Below are 21200 nucleotides of genomic sequence, written 5' to 3'. Positions count from 1 at the left end.
GCATCAAAAAGTGAAAAGAGGTACAAGAGAGAAAAAAAAAACAAGTGGTATCAATAAATTGGCTGCATGAGCGTATGAGGTAGAGTATGACCATCATGGTCGTCTCTTTGGAGCAACAAGCTTCATTACTAGAACCCACCCACTCGTTTAGCTTTGTCACCAGATGGAGATCTGGAACACTGACAATTGTGACCAATCATAAAGAACCTGCTTAGGGATGTCATAACAAGATACCTATAAGAGCCAGAAATAGATCGGCGTGACATCATAATAACACTCACATGTAGCGTAGCATCATAAAATGTGCTCTTGAGAGCCCCTCAAATTTATGATGACCTGTTATGATCTCCTTGTAAAAACTGGCTGTATTGTAGGATGTGCACCATTTAAACTGGTCAAATGCCAGCTTCAATTTATGTTTGGTTGATTAACCTCCACTTACACACTTTTACGCATAGGTTAAAGAATAAATCATCTGTAAGAACTTTTATGCCTCTTCGATGTCCATTAGAATGCATGTTAGTGCTACTTTGATGGCTATCATAAGTCATGCAGTGTAGGTTGGAATGGCTACACTAAATACAGCAAAACGGCCATCAAATTTATCTCATGGGGTAGTCAATATCCAGGGAGATTTTTTTTATCATTAAGGTTAGATATATCATTATGCGATTATGGTCTGCACATAATTATCCTGCTAATGATTTCACTTTAGAAAGACATTAGCAATAAATTCTAACTGGCATACTGATTATATTTAAAGTTGCAAAAGAGTTGTTAACATTCATTCATTCATTAATTTTCTACCGCTTATCCTCATGAGGGTCGTGGGGGTGCTGAAGCCTATCCCAGCTGTCTTTGGGCGAGAGGCGGGATACACCCTGGACTGGTCGCCAGCCAATCACAGGGCACATATAGACAAACAACCATTCACACTCACATTCATACCTATGCACAATTTGGAGTCGAATTAACCTAGCATGTTTTTGGAATGTGGGAGGAAACCGGAGAACCCGGAGAAAACCCACGCATGCACGGGGAGAACATGCAAACTCCACACAGAGATGGCCAAGGGTGGAATTGAACTCAGGTTTCCAAGCTGTGAGGCCTGCGTTCTAACCACTCGGTCACCGTGCAGCAGTTAACATATAGTTTCCTTTTTTCTTATTGAGTTTATCTTATTAGTCTTCGATTCAGTCCAAAGCAGCAGGAAGTTGACATCTGGAGGCACGTCATTTTGAAGCAGTGCACAAAGACTTCACTCACTTCACTGATTCTGATTTGACGAGCCACATAAACTGTCGTCATAAGAAGTCACCAAAAGCTGAATAAAATATTCAGAGAAGACCGTTAACTTACATTTTTCAACAAGCTCCAATTATCCCTCTGTTGTGAGAAATTTACTCTATAAAGTCCAAATGCTATGCTAGTCTATAAAGACAGACTTTGTCTGTCGTTGTGGCATTTTTTTTCGCCATACTGAACCCATTATAGTATTTCAGGGGAACATCTTCCAAATAATGTTTCAGGTGTTGTAACACAGACTGTTCAAACGCTGCTTTTAAAAAGACAGATGGTGTGGGAATCATGATCAAAGATTTGGGCTTCTCTGGGGGGAGAAAAAAAACAGCCATCAAAAAGGATCAAATGGGCATCGACGTAACACTTATGTATTTTCATGGCTGCATTAATGATTGAGCCCAAAAAATCATTCAAATGACTATCTCAGCTAGATTAGAATTGGTAACAATTACATTTATAATATACTACAATGGCCTGCACGGTGTTGAGTGGTTAGCACTACACAGCTAATAGACCCGTGTTCGATTCCCCACTCAAGTATCTCTGTGTGGAGTTTACATGTTCTCCGCTTGCATGCGTGGGTTTTCTCCGGGTACTCCAGTTTCCTCCCACATTCCAAAAACATGCTAGGTTAATTGGCGACTCCAAATTGTCCATAGGTATGAATGTGAGTGTGAATGGTTGTTTTGTCTATATGTGCCTTGTGATAGGCTGGCGACCAGTCCAGGGTGTATCCCGCCTCTTGCCCAAAGACAGCTGGGATAGGCTCCAGCATGCACGCAACCGTTGTGAGGATAAGCGGTAGAAAATGGATGCATGGACAACAGTGCAGCATAGTAATTCATAATTCTAAAAACAACAAAAACAATAATACTGCTACCAGACAGCTTAACAAAGTTATAAAGATTGCAGTAAATCTCTGGGAGGCTATTTGTTCACCTCAAAAAGCTACACATTTTATATGACACATTATCTGAATCAAACACTACTGTTGAAGATATGACATGTCACAGCTCGCAATCTGAAATCAATGACAAATTTTGAATTGTGAACTGAGGCATGATGATTATATACAATATGTGGTGGAGCAACTGATAAATGCATAGGATGCTGTGGGGTACTGTTACACCGAGTTGTTCTTAGTAGTATACTGTCTTCAGTGAGCCAAAGTCGAAACAATTCATCCATGAAATTTGCTTTGCAACAGAATTCTGACTTTTACAGAAAAAGGTTAGAGAACAATGACTTTAGAGAATAACAGAAACTAATAAAATAACTTTTGGCCAGACAACTGGTGATCCAAATGACTACAACTTCAACACTGCATTCATATGGGACACCAGTAATACACTCGTTAAAAGAAGATGATGGAATGCATTGTTGTTTGTGTTTGGGTGAAAGATAAACACACCAGGGTAGATTCCTTCCTTTATGAGAAAGATATCAGTGTCATGGTCCTCTAGTTATTTTGACAGTCAGTGTTTGGCATACATACCCAAATTGGAGGAGGCCCTTCCCTCTGCGGCTCTGTCTTTCAAACCCTCAGCGATGGACAGCTGCTGTTCGTGATACTGCTTCGCCCTCTCCAGGTCCTGCATGCAGCGGGCAGCGTGGCCTAGGCCGGCATAAGCTCGCATCTCAATGGACTTCTCCTCCAGCTCCTGGGCAAGCTCCAGCACGTGTGTGTGGTAGGACATAGCCTTGTCAAAGTTTCGGTGATAGTGGTAGGCACTACCCAGGTTACTGTAGGCTCGAGCTTCCTCACGTTTATTTTCAAGGGCCTTGGCGATGCCCAGATGCTGCTCGTGGCATTGGACGGCGTTGTCAAAATCTCCCATGGCGATATAGACAGCACCCATGTTTCCCAGCTCTCGAGCCTCAGAGAGCTGATCCTTTGACTGTTTCGCCAGCAGAACACATTGTTTGTGGCTGGCTAGTGCATTCGGGTAATCTCCAATGGCTGTATATACATGGCCCAAACTGCTCAGGGCCATCGAAGCAGCCTAAAGAGAAACACAAAAAAACAGTGGGTCATTGAAGTGAAATTCACACTTTTTCGAAATAGTTCCTTTAACTATGCCCAAAATTTAATTACATGTCTGTTTTTATTGCCTTTATTTTTCAAATTCTCTGCCTATGCCTGCAAATATAAATGCAGAACAGAACCTTCCAATTCACTTAGGAAGCTTACTGCTCAGAAACCACGCAAAGAAGAAAACCTCATTTGATTCAGAGGTTGCAAAGCAAGGAAGGGGGTAAAATGTGATGCATATCAGCACAGCAGCAGGTTTGTTTTAAAACCGCCAGTTTGCCCGCTGCAATCATGCCTCATGGTGTGCCAGTGCCAACCCAACAAAGAAAGTGCTAATCAGGCGGGTGTGGAGAAAGGTTTCAGCTTCACACTAGACCTGTGGGTTGCTGGGGGGGGGACTTTGAGGCTATGAAGAGAGACAAAATAATTACATATTTTCTCCAACTCTTCCTGCCATTTCCCAAGCCCTGTCCACCTGTCTAGCACTGTACTAAACACAAATTGCACTGCAAAACCAAGACATGTAGAAGGAAAAAGTTATTTCAAAAAAGGTGAACACAGGTTTACAGATTTGTGATCTTTTTTAACATCATTTTGTGTCATCTTTTTTGCTTTGCGAAAAACACCCCCCATGGGGGTACTACACAGCAGTTTGCAAAATAAAAAGTGCTTTAATTAAGCAGGTACAGGTACTCATAGTGGTACAGGAACAAACGAAACGCAACACAGGGGGAAAAAGGTTCTGTAATAACAAACAATCTGGCAAAAGTCACAGGTAAGTGGCTCGGTGACAGCACAGGCAAGGAGACACAAGCGAATGAACCAGCACCATTCCTGGGAAGACGATGGGCTTTTAAATCCTGATAATTGCCATTGGCACCAGATGTGCACAATTCTACTGAGGTAAAGCTGCTGCAGCAGGAAGTGCAGCACTCCACAATAAGAGTGCAGGACAGGAAATGATACTTCCCGCCCTTCGAAACATGACATCTATTTTTGTTCTGATTAACAGCAGCAGGTCTATTTGTTTTGTAGACCGCCCCTTTGCCTGGGTCAACACATCTACATAACTGAGCATCAATAGATTAAACTGGGCATGAAACTGTACCAGCGAGTCTTCATTGTGGGCATAATTCCCCACGTCTCTATACAGCATGCTCTTCTCCAGCAGATACAAAGGAAATCTAGCTGTGTTAAGTTCAAAGTCCTACTAGCCAAATCACCCATAGCATGGCATGCACCTTGTGGTGGTTTAGGAAGCAAACAACACAGACACAAGGTGCATTCAGGGACACCGGGTCATTAGACATTTTTTTTTTTTTTTGCAAGACCGGCAACCCACTGAAAACGGCTTTGCGACCTGACCCACCAGTTGAGAGTCACTCATTTAAGTAATTAACTCTACAAATGTGTTTGCTTCAAGCATGTTTCATCCATGTGAGGCGTCATTGGGTAAAAATACACATTTGGATCATGAATGGTACCAAATCTGTTTTGCGAGTGGGTCATTTCTTGTGAAAATTTATTGTGACCCCCCCATATTAGAGCAGGTTTCCTGTTATTTCACTCACCTAATTTTGCAGTGCACAATTCAAATGCAGACAGCACTCACTGTAAGATAACAGAGAGGACATGTCCACATGAACAGGAAAAGTATGACATCCTGTCCAAAGTATCGTAGGATTCTGCTTTTCCCTCGACCAACCAAACAAATAGCCATTGTTGTTGTTGTGACCTTTCCAGAAATGACTTTCAACTGTATTCTCATGTGCTTTGGCATCCAGTTGTCTAGTTGTAAATGCACAGTTTATATATTTTTTAACCATTGACCACTGATGTGGTTTTCTTTTGAGTTAGGGAAGAAAAAAAATGTAGCTAGTCTTCAATGCAGCAAATCCAACACGGGCTTATTAGGTGTTTATACGGAGGGTAAACAGCTGGGACTGAGGTCAGCTGTCTGTGAATGAACAGATGTTCAATTAATCTGGCACGACCAGCTAATAAAGTAACTCCTTCCACAGATCTCAACCCATGCCTATACCAGCCAGGAAAAGGTTTGGACACAGGCCACTGGAGAGGACATTCATTCTGACAACGAAGGTCACTGTCAAGCCCCAATCTCGTAATATATATTGGATCATAATGAAGGTCAAATATGAACTAGAGAAGGCAATTTCAACGTGTGTGAATGCCTGAATTATACAACTGCTTGACTGAAATGCTGTTGAATTTTGAAATGTAGAATGATTGTAGGAATAGTTTGGAACACTTAGCATGATAGTGCCATGTGTTAATATATTTCTCTACACATGCTCTGCTGCAAAATTGTGCAAAATTTCACTGTGTTTGCATTGTGTTTATTTTGTTTAAGTAAGTGGTTGTCAGTAGAGCATTGTATAGTGTGTATACAGGGAGTGTCTTATCTGCATGCATGCAAATTACAAACTCACCTAGGTCTGGAACACGGGTAATCCCGCAAAAAACGTGTAATGACCACATTTCCACTACAGATGTGTGCCAAGATTGTGCTCACGTCTGGCTTATACAAGTGTGTCCCACAATGAGTGCTAGGGAAGGGGTTTGGCAGAAGTCTGAAAGTACTTCGGAGCGTTTGGAGTCAAAGTGGGCTTGCCTGGAGGCGGGCCTTGGGTGGAATAAATTAAAACAGACCGGTTTGGAAATCCAACGAAATACAGCTGGAATAGGTGTAGATTCTGGAAGATCTACAAATCTGTGTGGCTGCTCTATAGGTGTCCAGATCTAAATACAAAGGGCCGAACATGAGCAGAAGCCCCCTTGAAAGAGACCATTCATTCATTATTATTTTGCATATCCTCACTATGTTCCTGGTGGCATGCTGGAGCCTATGCCAGCTGACTTGGGTGAGAGGTGGCGTACACCCTGCACAGGTTGCCAGCCAATCACAGTGAAAGAGACTAGATTTGTTGAATCTTTTCTGTTGATTTAAGTTTGGAGCGTTTAATATATATACTTGTTTCCTGTCATTTAAGTTTCTGTTAGTAAAATACAGCAAAAATTAGCACATCAGACATTGTTGCAAATGGTGATAAAGCGTAAAAAATGTATATACAGTAAGCACAAAACCTGACCGCATGGTGACCTAGTGGTTAGCATGTTGGCCACATAGTGAGGATATCATATTTGCATGGTCTGTTATGCATGTTAGGTATCAGTTAGGTATGAGGTATGTGTGTGTGAATGTTTGTTTGTTTATACTGTATGTGCCCTGAGATTACCAGTAAGTTAAAGTAATATACATGAATTGTAACAGTACATGGAATATATAGAGAAAACCTGAACTTTGACCTTAGGAGTGACTTCATCTACAACAGGTAGCATTTAAGGATATGAGATTCTCTTATAGTCTGTGTACTACTCAGCAGATGAAATTCTAGAGTCCAGTATGAACTTCATCATTGAACACCAGATGAAAATTACACGATTGAGATTCGATCTGAGAGAGTAGGGCATAGCTTTTACTTGGCTGGCTCTGAATGCTTTGAATAAAGGGAAAACAAAATACAATGTTGATTACAAAAATCAATACCTTCCAAGGACAAACACCTTTTATCATCCGTTATTTTCCTCAGTGCACATACCGTACTGTACAGTATACAAACTTACCAAGCGTTATTTCCTTCACTTTAAGCTGCTGCTGAAGCCTGCAACCAATTACCTGCTGACACAAGGACTCTCAGCACTTTGCTCAAGTTTAAAGACGCAACAGGGCATTATACAGGCCCAGGGATGCAATTACCGTTTGTCACAAACTGTTGCTGTTTCATGTTCCAAGATAGCCTATCTGAGGCTGCTCAATTTTTTGTACCTTTTGAAGCCTGGCTTGTTCTCTCAAACTCAAACTTCCACATTGTGAGCAAAAAAAACGGAGAATTCCTCATCTCAGTATGTCTTCAGAGTGCAACTGGATACAAAGGCAGCAAAAGCAAGACCACAATCTTTCTCCAGCAGAGATGAGTTACTCGTATGATCAGTGCCCCTCTAGAGTGAGACTGCAACGCTGCATTTTCCTCTCAGATGGAGGCCAAGATAACGAGGAGTCAGCCTTGCCAGGCCCTGATGATGCACATATATTGGGATCATCTCTTACAACACAACAGCAGTGCTCTACAAAACAAACACTCCCAATTCTACCCCTTGTCTTACCCCTCGGTTTTGTGTGTTCACGAGAACCAAGTGGTGTCCCAATTCTCCTTAAACTGAGGAGTAAGGGGTAAGTGCTAAGGAATATTCACCCCTTGAAAACAAGTGTGCTTGGGGACCAGACTTGAAACGAATGGAAAAGCGGAGCACTTGCCGAACTTGCCAACACTTTCCAAAAAGTGCAGAGACCGAAATAAACATAAAGATGAGGTAATTACACCTAATTATTGACATTCACAGTAACGTCATCCATGTGTTATTATGTATTCAATACTTTGCTACTCCACATAAATGTTCTTCATGTTTTGAATTGTTAATTGTCGATAGTTATATCTAGCCCACTCACACCGATACAACTTCAATTAGATGAAGAGGATGATTAAGGGGAAGAGTCAAGGGCTAGAATTGGAATTCAGCCTTACAGTAGAGTTGGGAGTCATACCAAATGAACCAAAATGAACAATTTTGGCAAAGGTGACTTTACTTATTTTCTCCATTCCATATTCCAAACCATAAATGCACACATACTAAGCTTCATTGCATCCGCATATTCATCCTCATAGTCAGATGTGATTGTATGTACAAAGTCCAGCCCTTCTCTGGATGTGGGCTGATTTGATGAATCCTAGCGCTTTTCTTTGTAAACTGTTGATATACTGCTGGCTCTTATCAGCAAACACATTTCAAACTGAGGGTGTCCTAATGAAAGGTAAACTGGTTGTGCTGGGAGCACAGAGGAGGAATGCAGAGAGAGACAACAGAGGAGGGATGGTGCCATGTTAATCAGAAATACTTGGCTCCAACATGAGTCAATTTCTTTCGCCTGCAAAGGAGAGTGGCTGAGGAGTCTGTGCTCATTCTCCTCTATTTGCCTTCTGTACTAAGTATGTTTATATTCAGTCGAGCATTAGACTAATGGCTGCTTTCATAGCATGTGCTAGAGGTAATGAATCGTACTTAGAATAATTACCCTCTTATGTCATCCTGTAGAGCTGCTGTTAATAGTATATGAGTCCTATGACTGATTCCCTGGTGTGTTTTATTTCTCATACTGCCCAGCAGTTCACTGCTTATTCCATGTGGTTGTGAATATGGTTTCAAACAAAAGAAATCCTTATTATGTATTACACATTTGAGTGATGATATTCTTCAAATAACCAAGATGATAATTGCAGATGGGTGGAGCTCACAGGACAACTATGGTTACCATGGCAATGTAAATGAATGGTTTGGAGACTAATAGACTACTACTACGCTCTATGAATAGAAATGTGGAGCATCCTCATGAGTGGACACGAAGTAGGACATGCAGCACGGCTCAAGAACATTAACCAGTAACATAAAATGTTTGCCGAGCTACTCTAACATGCAAATTACCCTGAAAAAAAACCCTAAAAGAGGTGGCTGGGAAAAAGGGGAGATGTTAAGTGGTAAGGATCCCACTTTGTCCAAGGAGCATTTACCAAAGAGGGAGGGACAGCTCATAGTACTTAAACGGGAGCAAAGTGCTGTTTAAGATAATGTAGGAGTGTTGCAGTAAGTCACCCTCTTTCAACAAGTGGTAAAGGTGAAAGTATAGACTTCTAAAGTGGTGGTAACATGCATGTCTGTGTGTGTCCAGGAAGCAATAAAAGGAATCAATATGGATTTCCAGCAGAAAGACAGAACTCAGTCATAAAGTCAAAGTTTTAGATTACAGTGAATCGTGACACAAAATGTCCAAATGATTCAAAGTGATTTCTTTATGTGAAAACAGCAAAATCTATGTTTTATTGAGTTACACGAGACGTGCAAAAGAGAATTACAAATACGAATGAAAACTCTCAGCAGGATTCAGTGCGGTTCTATACTAGTTCTAAAACCAGAAGATGCACAAAATATCTGATACTGATAGTATTTTTATACTATTGCTGTATTGTATATTGAATGCGTTATATATGTGCCATAAACAATGACCGCAAACAAATGGCCACTAATGTTAGGAACGTAAGTGCAGCGGAACCTCTGTTTTCAGGATTAAAACCAAATTGGACCAAAACTTAAACAAATTTCCTCATAGAAAACAATGAAATGCAATTATTCCATCCAAGACACCCCCCAAAAATAGAACAATTATAGTTTGACATGCAGAAAACTGCAATTAAAATGCATATGTATGACAAATAAAAGGGATAAATGAACATGGAACATGACCGGAGACGGGATTGAGGCAGTGTCATAGTGTCACCACATAGATACTTTATGATGACTTATTTCTTGAATTAAACAGTGTTTCTCTCCTTCTTTAAGTGCTGGCGCTTGAAACATTCTTGGTCTTATTGAGGGTCATTTTGCAGCGGCCATTATTAAAATAAGCAAGAGACTTGTGGTTATTCCTCATGGCTTTGGATGTTGAGGGACTGTCTTGGCTGACACGTCTTTTCAACATTGCGCGGAAGTCGGCAGCAGCACCTCGGGATTGGCAGACCGGGGTGGTGGTCCAACCACTGGACTTTGCCAACTGAATGAGCCTTACAGTACAAGATACTGTAGTATTGTGTTAATTAAGTATTGCAAGATTTTGTGTTGGGTGTGTGATCTAAGATGGCTGGGTGAATCGTCTGTCACCATTTATATTAATACCACAACATATCAAAGGGTAAAATACCATAGTTTTGTTACATGTTATGTTGTACAATAACCAAAACAGTGTATGAGAACTTTTGGTAATTCCGTAATAGAGAAATTCAAAAATCTGAGGTCCTACTGAATTAATAAACAGTTAATTACATGCTGATCAATTACCAAACAGAAGCCCATTGGACACAAAATCCAAAAACAACTGCTTTGACCCCCCATTAAAAATGATGGCCAATAGAAAAATACCTCCTGCTACCACAATGATGTGGTGCTTCATGTAAATGCTACACACATACACAGATTCCCACACATATACACAGCGTTATGTTTCCATCAAACTGGAGGACATTACAATTACCGACATTGATTTTCTAACCACAACTCGCCTAACCTTACCTTAAAAACTAAGGATTTATGGGTGTTGGAGTCACCACGATTTGGATGTTTGAAAGATTTATTTGTGTGTAATATAAGTACATACAGTACACACACACACGGACACACACATGCACACACAGCACACAACCAGCTGGCTAATTAAAAGGCAGAGTAGAGGGAAGGTGAGGAGAACCACGCACCAGCGTCTCACTTAACGAGCAGAGCTCCAGCACCATGAGCAGCTAGCTGGCGATGAACACTGAATGCTATTGAAGGTGGGGGCAAAGAGGGGAAAAAAACAGGGTGGTGAGGTGATGGGGGTGCAGATAAAAGCGATGGGAGATATTGTGTTTGAAGAATGAGAAGAGAGAGTAGTGGAGACATCCCCAGGCCGAGAATGTCTTTCCATTTGAAATGGCTTGTACAAATGCTTCTCAACAGTAAAAGGAAACATTTCAACTGTAATGAACACAGGAAAGAGCAAACCAACATTTCTTCATGTGTGTGCTCTTATCAAAGTAACAACAAGAGCAAAAAATGGGGTAGTATAGATGAGGTATGTTGGTGATGTCAGTGTGGATGGTGGGGGTGGGGATTGAGATGATAAAATATTCATCTGGCTTTATAGGTTTATATTTCATTCGCTGGTGTTTGCACATTGATATGGGTCCCAGAGGAGCCAAATTAAATTGGCCAAATGACAGTCGCTCGGCCATATCAAAACCTTCTGTTTTTTGTAGGTTGTTCTTTGCCAAGCAAGAGTAGGTACAGCTAGACTTGAATTTCTTCCCTCCCGAAGAGGAAAATCTATAATGTATATTTGTTATATTGTTTTTGTCATGACACTTTGAGGATAAAGTGTAAGAAATATAAATCATCTCAAGCAATGCATTACCAATGCCATTACAAGAATAACGTCAACAGTGCTGATGCAAGTTCATCAACAGTGGAAAACATGGATTAATACTGTATGTGTTTTCATAACAATAAAGCACATATATAGCATATCAATAAGAACAACTTATGTATGTACCTATGCATGGAAACCTATGGCCCAGCCTGAAGAAGATTCCACTTGAGGAGCACTTATGATCATACTGTTTATCTTCATCTTGCTGTTAACCAATTTCTCCAATCAATCATTATGACTAATTGGATCAACCGGCGGCAATAACATACCACAGGAGCCACTTGTTCGTCTGTGACCTGTGCAGCCTCCAACTTGAAAATAAATGACGGCAGAGAGGCTGAAGCTTGAGAATTCCTTTCGCCTTCACAGGACACGTGGACAAAAGGATTGATTGTCACATAAGGTCAAACTATGGTTGAGGACAGCTCGTGACAGCTACAACGCTATTCGTGACAGGCCACTAACATCCATAGCTCTACTGTACAAGCAGCAAAAACATGCGGACACACCAGCAGCCATGGATAATTGCATGGAGTTAACTAATGATACACACAAGATGCAGTGGAGTTTCAGCTTGTGAAAAAGCCTTTTTTGTCTGACATGTGGGCAGTCTGAGCAGTGGTGCCACGCCAAATGAGAGATCATTTGCGGTTACTCTCAAGACCCAGTATACATTCCCTAAAATGTCCTTATGCGGAGAGTATCTCAAGGCTTTGTGGGGTAAATGCTTCTATGTGTGTCTGTGTGTGGCCACATTTATGCCGTTTGTGTGTTTTTTCCGCCTTTTTGAGGCTATAGTGGGCATTGGTGGCAAACAGTTTTGAGGAAGAAATCAGAGGACGAGAGGAACAAAATTGAATCCAAAATTGAATCCAACTCCACTGGAATTGGTGGAAAATATGACTGCTCTCTTCAGGAGGGGCTTGGGGTTGACATTGTGAGCTCTGACAAAATACTACACAAAGGAGAGTTTTAAGGGGCCGTATCATACATAACATTTCAGACTAGAGAATATGTTTAAAACTCTTCTTCTACATGATGTGGGAGTGCCATATCATGATGTTGGGGTTTTTAAGTTATACCTGGAAAAGTTGGTATGCCACCCCTATATCTCATGAAAGTTAAAGATTTCCACAAGATACCTCCCACCACAACTTTAGGAAGTCCACAAATTGCCACTTGCCTAGTGGTAACCCGTGACTGCTGTTCAGTACCTTTGGATGCTTATTCTTAAAAAAAAAAAGCAAGAAAGTGTTTTTTGCTATGACAGAATTGTGTATCTAAACTGAGTAAGCAATGGAGATTTTTTTTTTTAGATTACAGTTGTCCCACAACGCTATTAGAATTTTGCATCTTCACTCTGTCACGGTTTTCATATATTTATAAATAATACTGCTTTGTGGTCGAATATGGTCTATTATACAATAATTTTGTATTTCTATTTTACAATAATTTTCTATGCCACTTATCCTCATGAGGGTCGCGGGGGTGCTGGAGCCTATCCCAGCTGTCTTCGGGCACCAATCACAGGGCACATATAGACAAACAACCATTCACACTCACATTCATACCTATGGACAATTTGCAGTCGCCAATTAACCTAGCATGTTTTTGGAATGTGGGAGGAAACCGGAAAACCCCTGCATGCACATGGATATTTATTATATTCATGTTATATAATTTACTTGTAGTGATTGTAAACCTCCAGTCCAGGGTTTATACCACCTCTTGCCCAAAGTCAGCTGGGATAGGCTCCAGCATACCCCCATGACCCGAATGAGGATAAGCTGCTGAGAAAATGGCTACATTTGGAATACAGGAAGTAAACAAATGTATGGCAAATGGATAGGATCAAATAAGCTTTGATTTTTCCACTCATTATGGATATATGAAACTGTGACTTGTACAATGTGATATATTACCGTTAACCATTAACAAGTTGTTGTGTCTCTACTAAGGTCTTACTGGCGGCAGAGCAGCCCCTCGGCCAATCACAGCAAATATGGTGGTAGTGATTCCAAGCATTTCTGCCAAGAGGAGAAGCCTGCAGATTTACTCTGCACATATTTATGGAGTATTTTACTTAGAATGGTGTCATTGTAAAAAACCCTGAAATCAGTACGATTGGACCCCTTAAAGAATTGGTGATATATTAGGTAAGGGAAGTGGAGCGAGAGTTTAACCCTTTGCTTTCACAGCCTACAAATCCAGTCACAACACGGGTCCCCTGTGACAGGATGTCAGCATTGTTCAGATACAGAAACAGACCCTCTTGCCCTCTGATATAAACACATGAATATAAATTGAGGTTGAGGAGAAAATTGAAGATGTGGTACACCGGGGAAGCTGGGGCACTGTGAATGGATCTTAATGTACTCTAAATCAGAGCGAAGCCTCGAAGGGTTGCTGCTTATTTCTGTGCCCAAGTCAAATCTCCACAGGCATAGCTGTGTGATGTCTGCCAGAGAAGGGAATCAAGTCTTTAGAGACCTTGTAGTGACAGGAAAGGAAATCACAGTGCTGTTTGAAAGTAATTTCAGGATGGATTTGAGGTAAACATCCAGTCTTGCCACTTTATAAGGACTCTAAGCTCTGGAATGAAGCACAAATTGGTGCATAATGCTTGCAGAATGTTTAGTTCTTTACACTAACAGCATTTAGGTGTGGTTAAATTGACTCTAAGAGAAGACAATAATGAGAAATTTGTTTAGTTAGTTTAATTTGTATAGAAGACAGAGACCTGTTTTCCTCTGACTAAAAGTGTAACAAAATAACTGACCGACTGGATAATACCACTTTTTTTTACCGTTGAATTGGACTGTTCTTCCTGGCAAGAATATGGCGATGCAGTTGTCACATATATACACATATATATTCAATACAGAGTGAAATGTGTTCTCTGCATTAACCCATATTGAAGTGCAATGAGCACCCACCGTAGCGCATAAAACTAGACTGTCATCAATAGAACTGGCTGGCAACTACTTTAACAAAAATGTTTTTGATAGTGATGAAAACTGTAGTAGCTGGATCTCGAAAATGTGCTAAATCCACACAGAAAGGTTCTTAAGAAGAGGAGGGACTTAGAGGCAATATTGCTCAATATTGAGTTTTTTAAAATGTGTTGGGAAGTGGTTAGCATGTTGGCCACACAGTCAGGAGGCCAAAAAAACCTGGGTTTGAATCTTTGCTTGGAGTTTGCATGTTCTCCCGTGCATGCATAGGTTTTCTCTAGGTATTGGTAATTGGTAACTCCAAATTGTCCATATGTATGACTGTAAGTGTGAATGGTTATTTGTCTATATGTGCCCTGTGATTGGCTGTCAACCAGTCCAGGGTGTACCCCGCCTCTCGCCCAAAGACAGCTGGAATAGGCTCCAGCATAGCTAGTGAGGTTAAGCGGCATAGAAAATGGATTGATGGATTGGAAAGACAACAAACTAATGAAGTTAGATTAAACAAAGAGGCATGCATTCATTTTAACCAGCCTATCATTTAAACGCTAATTAGCTGTTGTTATGACTTCCAGTTGGTTCAGAGGACACAGTGCCAAATAAAGCACAGCTTGCAAGGGCTCCAGCTGCATATGAGAGCATTCAGCAGGAAGCCGGGCAGCCGATCCAAGGACATTGCACTTCTGAGTTATTCAAGGATGTTTTGGAGGCTGGTGGGAGGCACCCTCCCTGACAGCCCGCACAGCTGGACAAATCAGGTCTGACATGCTGGACAACATCGTTGAACCCTTTTTCTGTGACATATAAAACTACTTTGGTTAGGGGAGGCTCGGAAAGGAGTGCACAGCAGAGAAGAGGAGAGCAGAGGAGACAAGAGATAAGAGTACACAGGTTAAGGTTTGAGAGACCCAGATCAATATGATCTGGCCAGAGTTGTTGCTTAGAGCATGCTGACACAATGAAAGAAATGAAGAGTGACAAGCAAATGTCAACCTCACAGTTCTCTTGGAAAAGCTGAGCCTATAATCCATTCTGCAACAGTAAATCACGCTTAAACCAGATTTCTGTGAAATAGATGGATGCATGACTGCTTCCAAATGCTGAGCTTAAGTCTATTCTTTGTTTGAGTATATGTGAACTTGAAAATGTGAAGAGGATGTTGAGATGGTAAAAGAAATAACTGAAAATCAAACGTCAACAAAGTACATTGACATACCGATTCTAACATAGAATCCTTGAGTGTGTGCGTACTGTAATTGTAGAGTGGTGCAAAAGCTAGTTTGATTTCTAATACAGGAGAATCAGGCAGCAGCAGTGGCAGGCTATTGTTCCATCTTCCAAGAGACATAATAAACTCAAGGCCACAAGCCTTTATGTGCTCCGTCTTAATTAACATATTCACCCTTATTTTCATGATTGAGAGATTTATATGACAAAAAAATCATCAGAAGTGCTTACTTTATGCTTATTTTATGCTATGTGTGCATTTATACTGGGCCGCCTTTGCTTGATGGGAAAAAAAAAAGCTCCAAGCTCCAGAACGTTTACATTCAAGTCACTGAACATTCCATCCATTAATTTTCTATACCACTTATCCTCATTAGTGTCACAGGGGTATGCTGGGGCCTATCCCGGTTAACTTCGGGCGAGAGGCGAGGTACACCCTGGACTATTCGGCAGCCAATCACAGGGCACATATAGACAAACAACCATTCACACTCACATTCATACCTATGGACAATTTGGAGTCACCAATTAACATAACATGCATGTTTTTGGAAGCACCCGGGGAAAACAGAACATGCAAAATCTCAAGCGGAGATGCCCAAGCGGAGATTCTAACCCATATTTTCCCAATCCCCTGACTGTAGGGCCAACATAGTGACCACTTGTCCACAATGTAGCGTCACTGAAAATTAAATAAATCACAACTGCTACTACAAACATCAACACAATGTCTTGCAAAACTGTTGTTTATTCTTGACTGCATTGTTGCTATTTTACTATTAAGTCTGCATTTACATAGTGCACCAAACCACACAAAAAAAAACAAAAAAAAAATGCAGCTTGCCTCTTTTGCAGGTCACCAGTCGAGTACCCGCAGGCCATGCATACATCCTAGAAAGATGCAAGTGCTCTCCCTTGTAGGTGCAGGTTAAACAGCCAGTTTAAACATGACCCATTCCAACTCTTGCCATCAGGCTTTGTTGTGCCGGATGAATAAATTCACAATGACATGCTAAAGGGACTTGATCTACCTCAAGCTCAGTGCACAAATCCCTTCTCCCCTCTGTGCTTTTATTCCCTAAATGTAATTACAATCCTGGTAAGGGTGGTGAGGATGGTGATGTGGACAGTGGGTGCAAAAGGCAAAGGGAGAACCACCCTTCACTGCTATATGGACTATATCTCCTCCAAGGTATGGCAGAATAACCCATATATTTCAACAACACCGGACTTTTCACTTCAGCATCATGGAGACAGGACTGTTGTGACTGATAAAGACTAAAAAGACTATTCCACTACTGGGTTTTATTATCACATAGGTAAACACATTATGCATCTAAGAGCACCTGCATGCACAAAAGCTTCCTCTCACCAGCTCCTACTATGACAGAGGTTTAAGACCATAAAGTGAACTGAGCGCAGCATGATGAAAACCAAATCCCTGTGAAATTCATTTACATGTCCTATATAAGACATATCTGCCTATTTGGGGGTGTAGAAGCAACTCTGTCCCTATTTTGAATGTTATGTGTGTGCATGCTTGTGCAGAAGGAGAAAATGTGGTGTATTTTCAGGCCAGACACACCAAAGCTCCCTTGATGTTATGCATTTGCTGATAATATGGGCCGAAGATATCCAGGCTGGAAGAAGGATAAAGATGATCACCCATGGGAGATGAAGCTCAAGTCAAGTTGTAGAGAAGGGTTTGGTGCAGATAAGAAAGGAGGTGATGATCAGGAAATAATGGTTTGCTTTTAAGACATGTTTTCTAGGCAATGCTGGGCCACCTGCCAGCGTTGCCTCCAGCTGTGAGTGCACGCCTCCGGGCTCTGATTGACAGGGAGGGTAAATAGTTACTGGCGGGACCACTGATTGTATCTCTTGCCCTTGGCATAATAGAAGACATAGCGGAAGAGTGATTGTTATAGCCCTTCAACCACAAATTATGTTGGCATATCGGCTGAGCAACCAGAGATGCATTCTTGTTCAGAGCTGCTTTCTGCTTTAACCTGTGCCTGGACACACCAAACACACATCTGTCTTTGCTACTTTACCTGAAGTCTTCTGAGGGAATAGAAGGCAGGAGGCATTCTAATAGAGGCAGATACAGGAAGTGAAAGTGTTGTTTTGTTAAGGGTGGCGGAAAGGATAGAGGAGAATGTTTACCAAATACTCTGTAGGGATGTTGTTGGAATTGGAAGGACTGATGTTTTCTAGGATGCTGCTTGTCTCCGGGTCATGCAATATAAGCTGGTGGATTTGAAAGTGTAGAAGAAACAGTTGGTTCTCGTTGACTCCACACTGCAGAGAGGGTGGGGGCTAAACTTTGGATGCCGTGCGAGACCTGAAGAGTGTCAGCTGACTCAAAGCGAACACACAAGAACCAATTGAATTCTACTTCCACCAGTCAAGAGAAAGAATGATGAGGAAAACACCAGTGTGGCTTCCACTGTGTTTCATTGGCTCCTTCACATTGGAGTGATGGAGCAATCAAAAGCTGGCTTTGCACTGCCATTACAAGGCAGGATGCAGGCTTCACTGCCACACTATACGCTTAACTGCTGCTTAACCAAAAACAAACAGACAGTTTGAAGGGACCATGGAAAGGGAGCAGAAGTAAGAAAGAAAAGCAGAGGGAGATACAACTGAGCCAACATCAACAATTATTACATGACTCATTCTACATCATGCCTCCTCAAACTGATGTGGCCTAATTTATGATGAACTGTAACAAGTAGGTCTGAAAAGCAAGCTAAACACAAGAATAGTGTGCTGGAGCCTATCCCAGCTGCAAACTACTTTTACAACAACCCCGACATGGGAACTTATCTGTGCAGAGTCCTGTTTAATGTTTACATGCAAACTTGTCACTGTGTATATATGAAAAGCAATAAAGAATTGGAGTACACACAAGAGACAAGCCCCGACAAAACTCATCATCTCAGAGAACGTGAGATTGTGACACAGTCAATATAACAACCATAAAGTCATTTTACCATCTCTTTGGTGCTGCAGGCGTACACAAACTATGCACACATACAACGACAACACTGTAAAGATCCCTTTTGTCTGCTCAGCACTGATGAAATGCAACCCACAGCGAACTTCAATCACATTGGAAAATGAGTTGGAGCTATGCTGTAACCCCAACAGTGTCATTAAGCCTGCCAGTTTTTCCCCCAAGAGAAGAAAAACACCATTGGCCTTCCACAGCACACCATGAAGCCCTGAAATAAAGCAAATGGTACACAGACTCATACAGTGTTTGAGCTATTTTTTAGTCTGAAACTAGCATAATTGAGCTGTATATGAATTCTGCCCGGTTTGTCAACAAACCCTGAAATATCAAGCACTCAGACAATGGGATCACTTCGCCTTTAATGGTGCTCACAATTGATGACAACAAAAGCAATCATGTGAGAAGAGCTAGTTAAAATCCTATCATGTATGTTGCCACACATGCCAACAGACAAAGACACACACCCAATACATAGAGCGAGATAAGCCGCCACATGCCATCAGGGTGGAGTGATTGGCCTCTATGGAGCGACTGCTTCTCTCATCATTAACTCTTCGGAGGATCACACTACTCTAATCACACTAAGCCTTTCTGAATGGTGATGAAGTCAAAAACGTGCCCATGCACACATTCACAGATGCTCAAATCATTATACTGAAACATACAAAAAACACACACTACACAACACTTTCCTCATTGGCTGTAATGGCAAAAAATCAACATGTATAGCCTGTAAATGCTGCTGTTAAAATATGTACGCTGTATGAGAAACTACCAGTTCATAGTTCTCATGAACTAGTTCAGTTTACACAGTACAACTATGAATAATCCATATACAATTTACTATTTAAATTTTTCTAGGTGAAACATGAGAATGAAAGACTGAAAACTATGACATCCATCACTACCTAAAACTATTCACTGCTTACAACTATGTATTGTCCTACTGGAATTGTAGAACAATGTTGAATATAAATTGCTTTTCTTTATTTATACTTTTTAGCCTATGCATGTTTATTTTTTCACGCTCTGCAAACAAAAGACACAACAAATTATAGTGTTATTTCATGCAAAGTCCTCGGGAGTGCTTGGGAGTGTGACCAATCACGGCAGAGTGGTAAATTAAACAGACCGTTTGGGTCGGAAGCATGAAGTCAATTGAAATACTGCAGAAAGAGGTGCAGAATCTGGAAGATCTAGACAGCTTTCTGTGAAGGTTATTGTGTGTGGCTGCTCTATAGGAGTCCACAACTCAATACAAAGCCAAAGATGTGCAGAATAGGTCCCATTCAATAATTGTTCGGATTGTTGTGCTCGTGTGTGCAATGCTTCGTGGGTAATGCAGAGTGAAGCAAGTAGAGTGCTTCATGTGTCACGCCACCCTCTGAACAAGTTCACGTTCAAGTTCTTTATTCACAAATACATTACTTTCAGTTCAAAACGGCGCGTCGGAGCTCACGAGAAGCCAGGTGCGGAAGCGCTGCCTCCACGTCGCCTGCCCGAGGAGGAGCACTCACTGTTGGCCGCACTTTGCCACAGGCACCGCTGGTGCCATGGAGCTCAGAAGCCACATGTGAGGGGGCCACGTTTACTAAGTGTAAACAAACTTGGGACAGCATCAGTAGAGTGGTTTAATGACCACAAATGTGGTCATTAAACATTTTTTTGCAGGATATTGCACATCAATGAGCTTGTAATATGCATGGATGCAGGTAAGACGCTCACTGTATGCACACTCTATAATGCTACAAATTAAACCATTACCACAAGTTCAGCACAGGCACCATTTCAAAAAGTACCAATTGGGTACCAGTATTGGATAATATGTAAAGCATACCCAACCCAAGTTTCCGTGGCAAACAACGCGGGAACGGCATTGAACAGCTATCCCACAATACCAAACCACTGCCGTTGGCACCACTACAAAAGAGTGTAAAAACTGCAGTTATTAGAAATAATAGGGACCACGGTGAATCTAGATTGTTGTGTGCTTGTGTGTGAACCGAGATCGGGTACCGCAAGAGAACCATGTCCTTTCCATCAAAGCTTGCCACAAGCTCCAATTAAATCTGATGACAGCAGCAGCAATAGCTGCAAAATTTTCTTAAGCGAACTGTGCTACAATAAAACACCCAAGCAGTCATTGCCTCTGGGCTCTATGGCTTTTTTTACAGTCTTGATGCCACATGGTCTCATTCTCCATTCAAGAGAGGACATTGGTGTGAATCCAGCAAAAGCCTGCCTCCATCTTTTTTATAAAGATGATGCGGAGTGTAGTGCAGTACGGGCAGAAGCCATAGGCCTCTGTCCTCTCTTAAGACAAAGTGCTTTCATTTCACTCATTTGGGGCCTCGTATTTCCTATCCATTTTATTGCTTTCCCAAAGCTTATTCCACAAAGACACACTCCACCTCCCCATAAAGGAAGGGGGCTCTCATCCAAGAGAGATTGGAGAAGGTCTCAATAGTGTGCCACAGGGACAAGAATGCTGACACCGCCGTAACACGGGACAATAGCAAGACTGAGTGTGGAAAGGGCAGACTGAGAAAGGCAATGAAAGCAAATCTCACTGTATAT

General features: G+C 41.5%; 1 protein-coding gene across 11 annotated transcripts in view; it reads right to left on the bottom strand.

Moving 5' to 3' along the window:
- LOC131128603 (tetratricopeptide repeat protein 28-like) overlaps positions 1-21200 on the bottom strand; it is a 245366-nt gene that overhangs the window by 77032 nt on the left and 147134 nt on the right. For all 11 annotated transcript variants that reach the window (XM_058071604.1, XM_058071603.1, XM_058071602.1 and 8 more), the window contains one exon: positions 2798-3305. In XM_058071604.1, the coding sequence (XP_057927587.1) occupies positions 2798-3305 (508 nt within the window). The remainder of the gene's footprint in view (positions 1-2797; positions 3306-21200) is intronic.

This window comes from Doryrhamphus excisus, chromosome 4 (assembly GCF_030265055.1).
Source record: "Doryrhamphus excisus isolate RoL2022-K1 chromosome 4, RoL_Dexc_1.0, whole genome shotgun sequence".
NCBI lineage: Eukaryota > Metazoa > Chordata > Actinopteri > Syngnathiformes > Syngnathidae > Doryrhamphus > Doryrhamphus excisus.
This window is presented reverse-complemented; position numbering and strand designations above follow the sequence as displayed.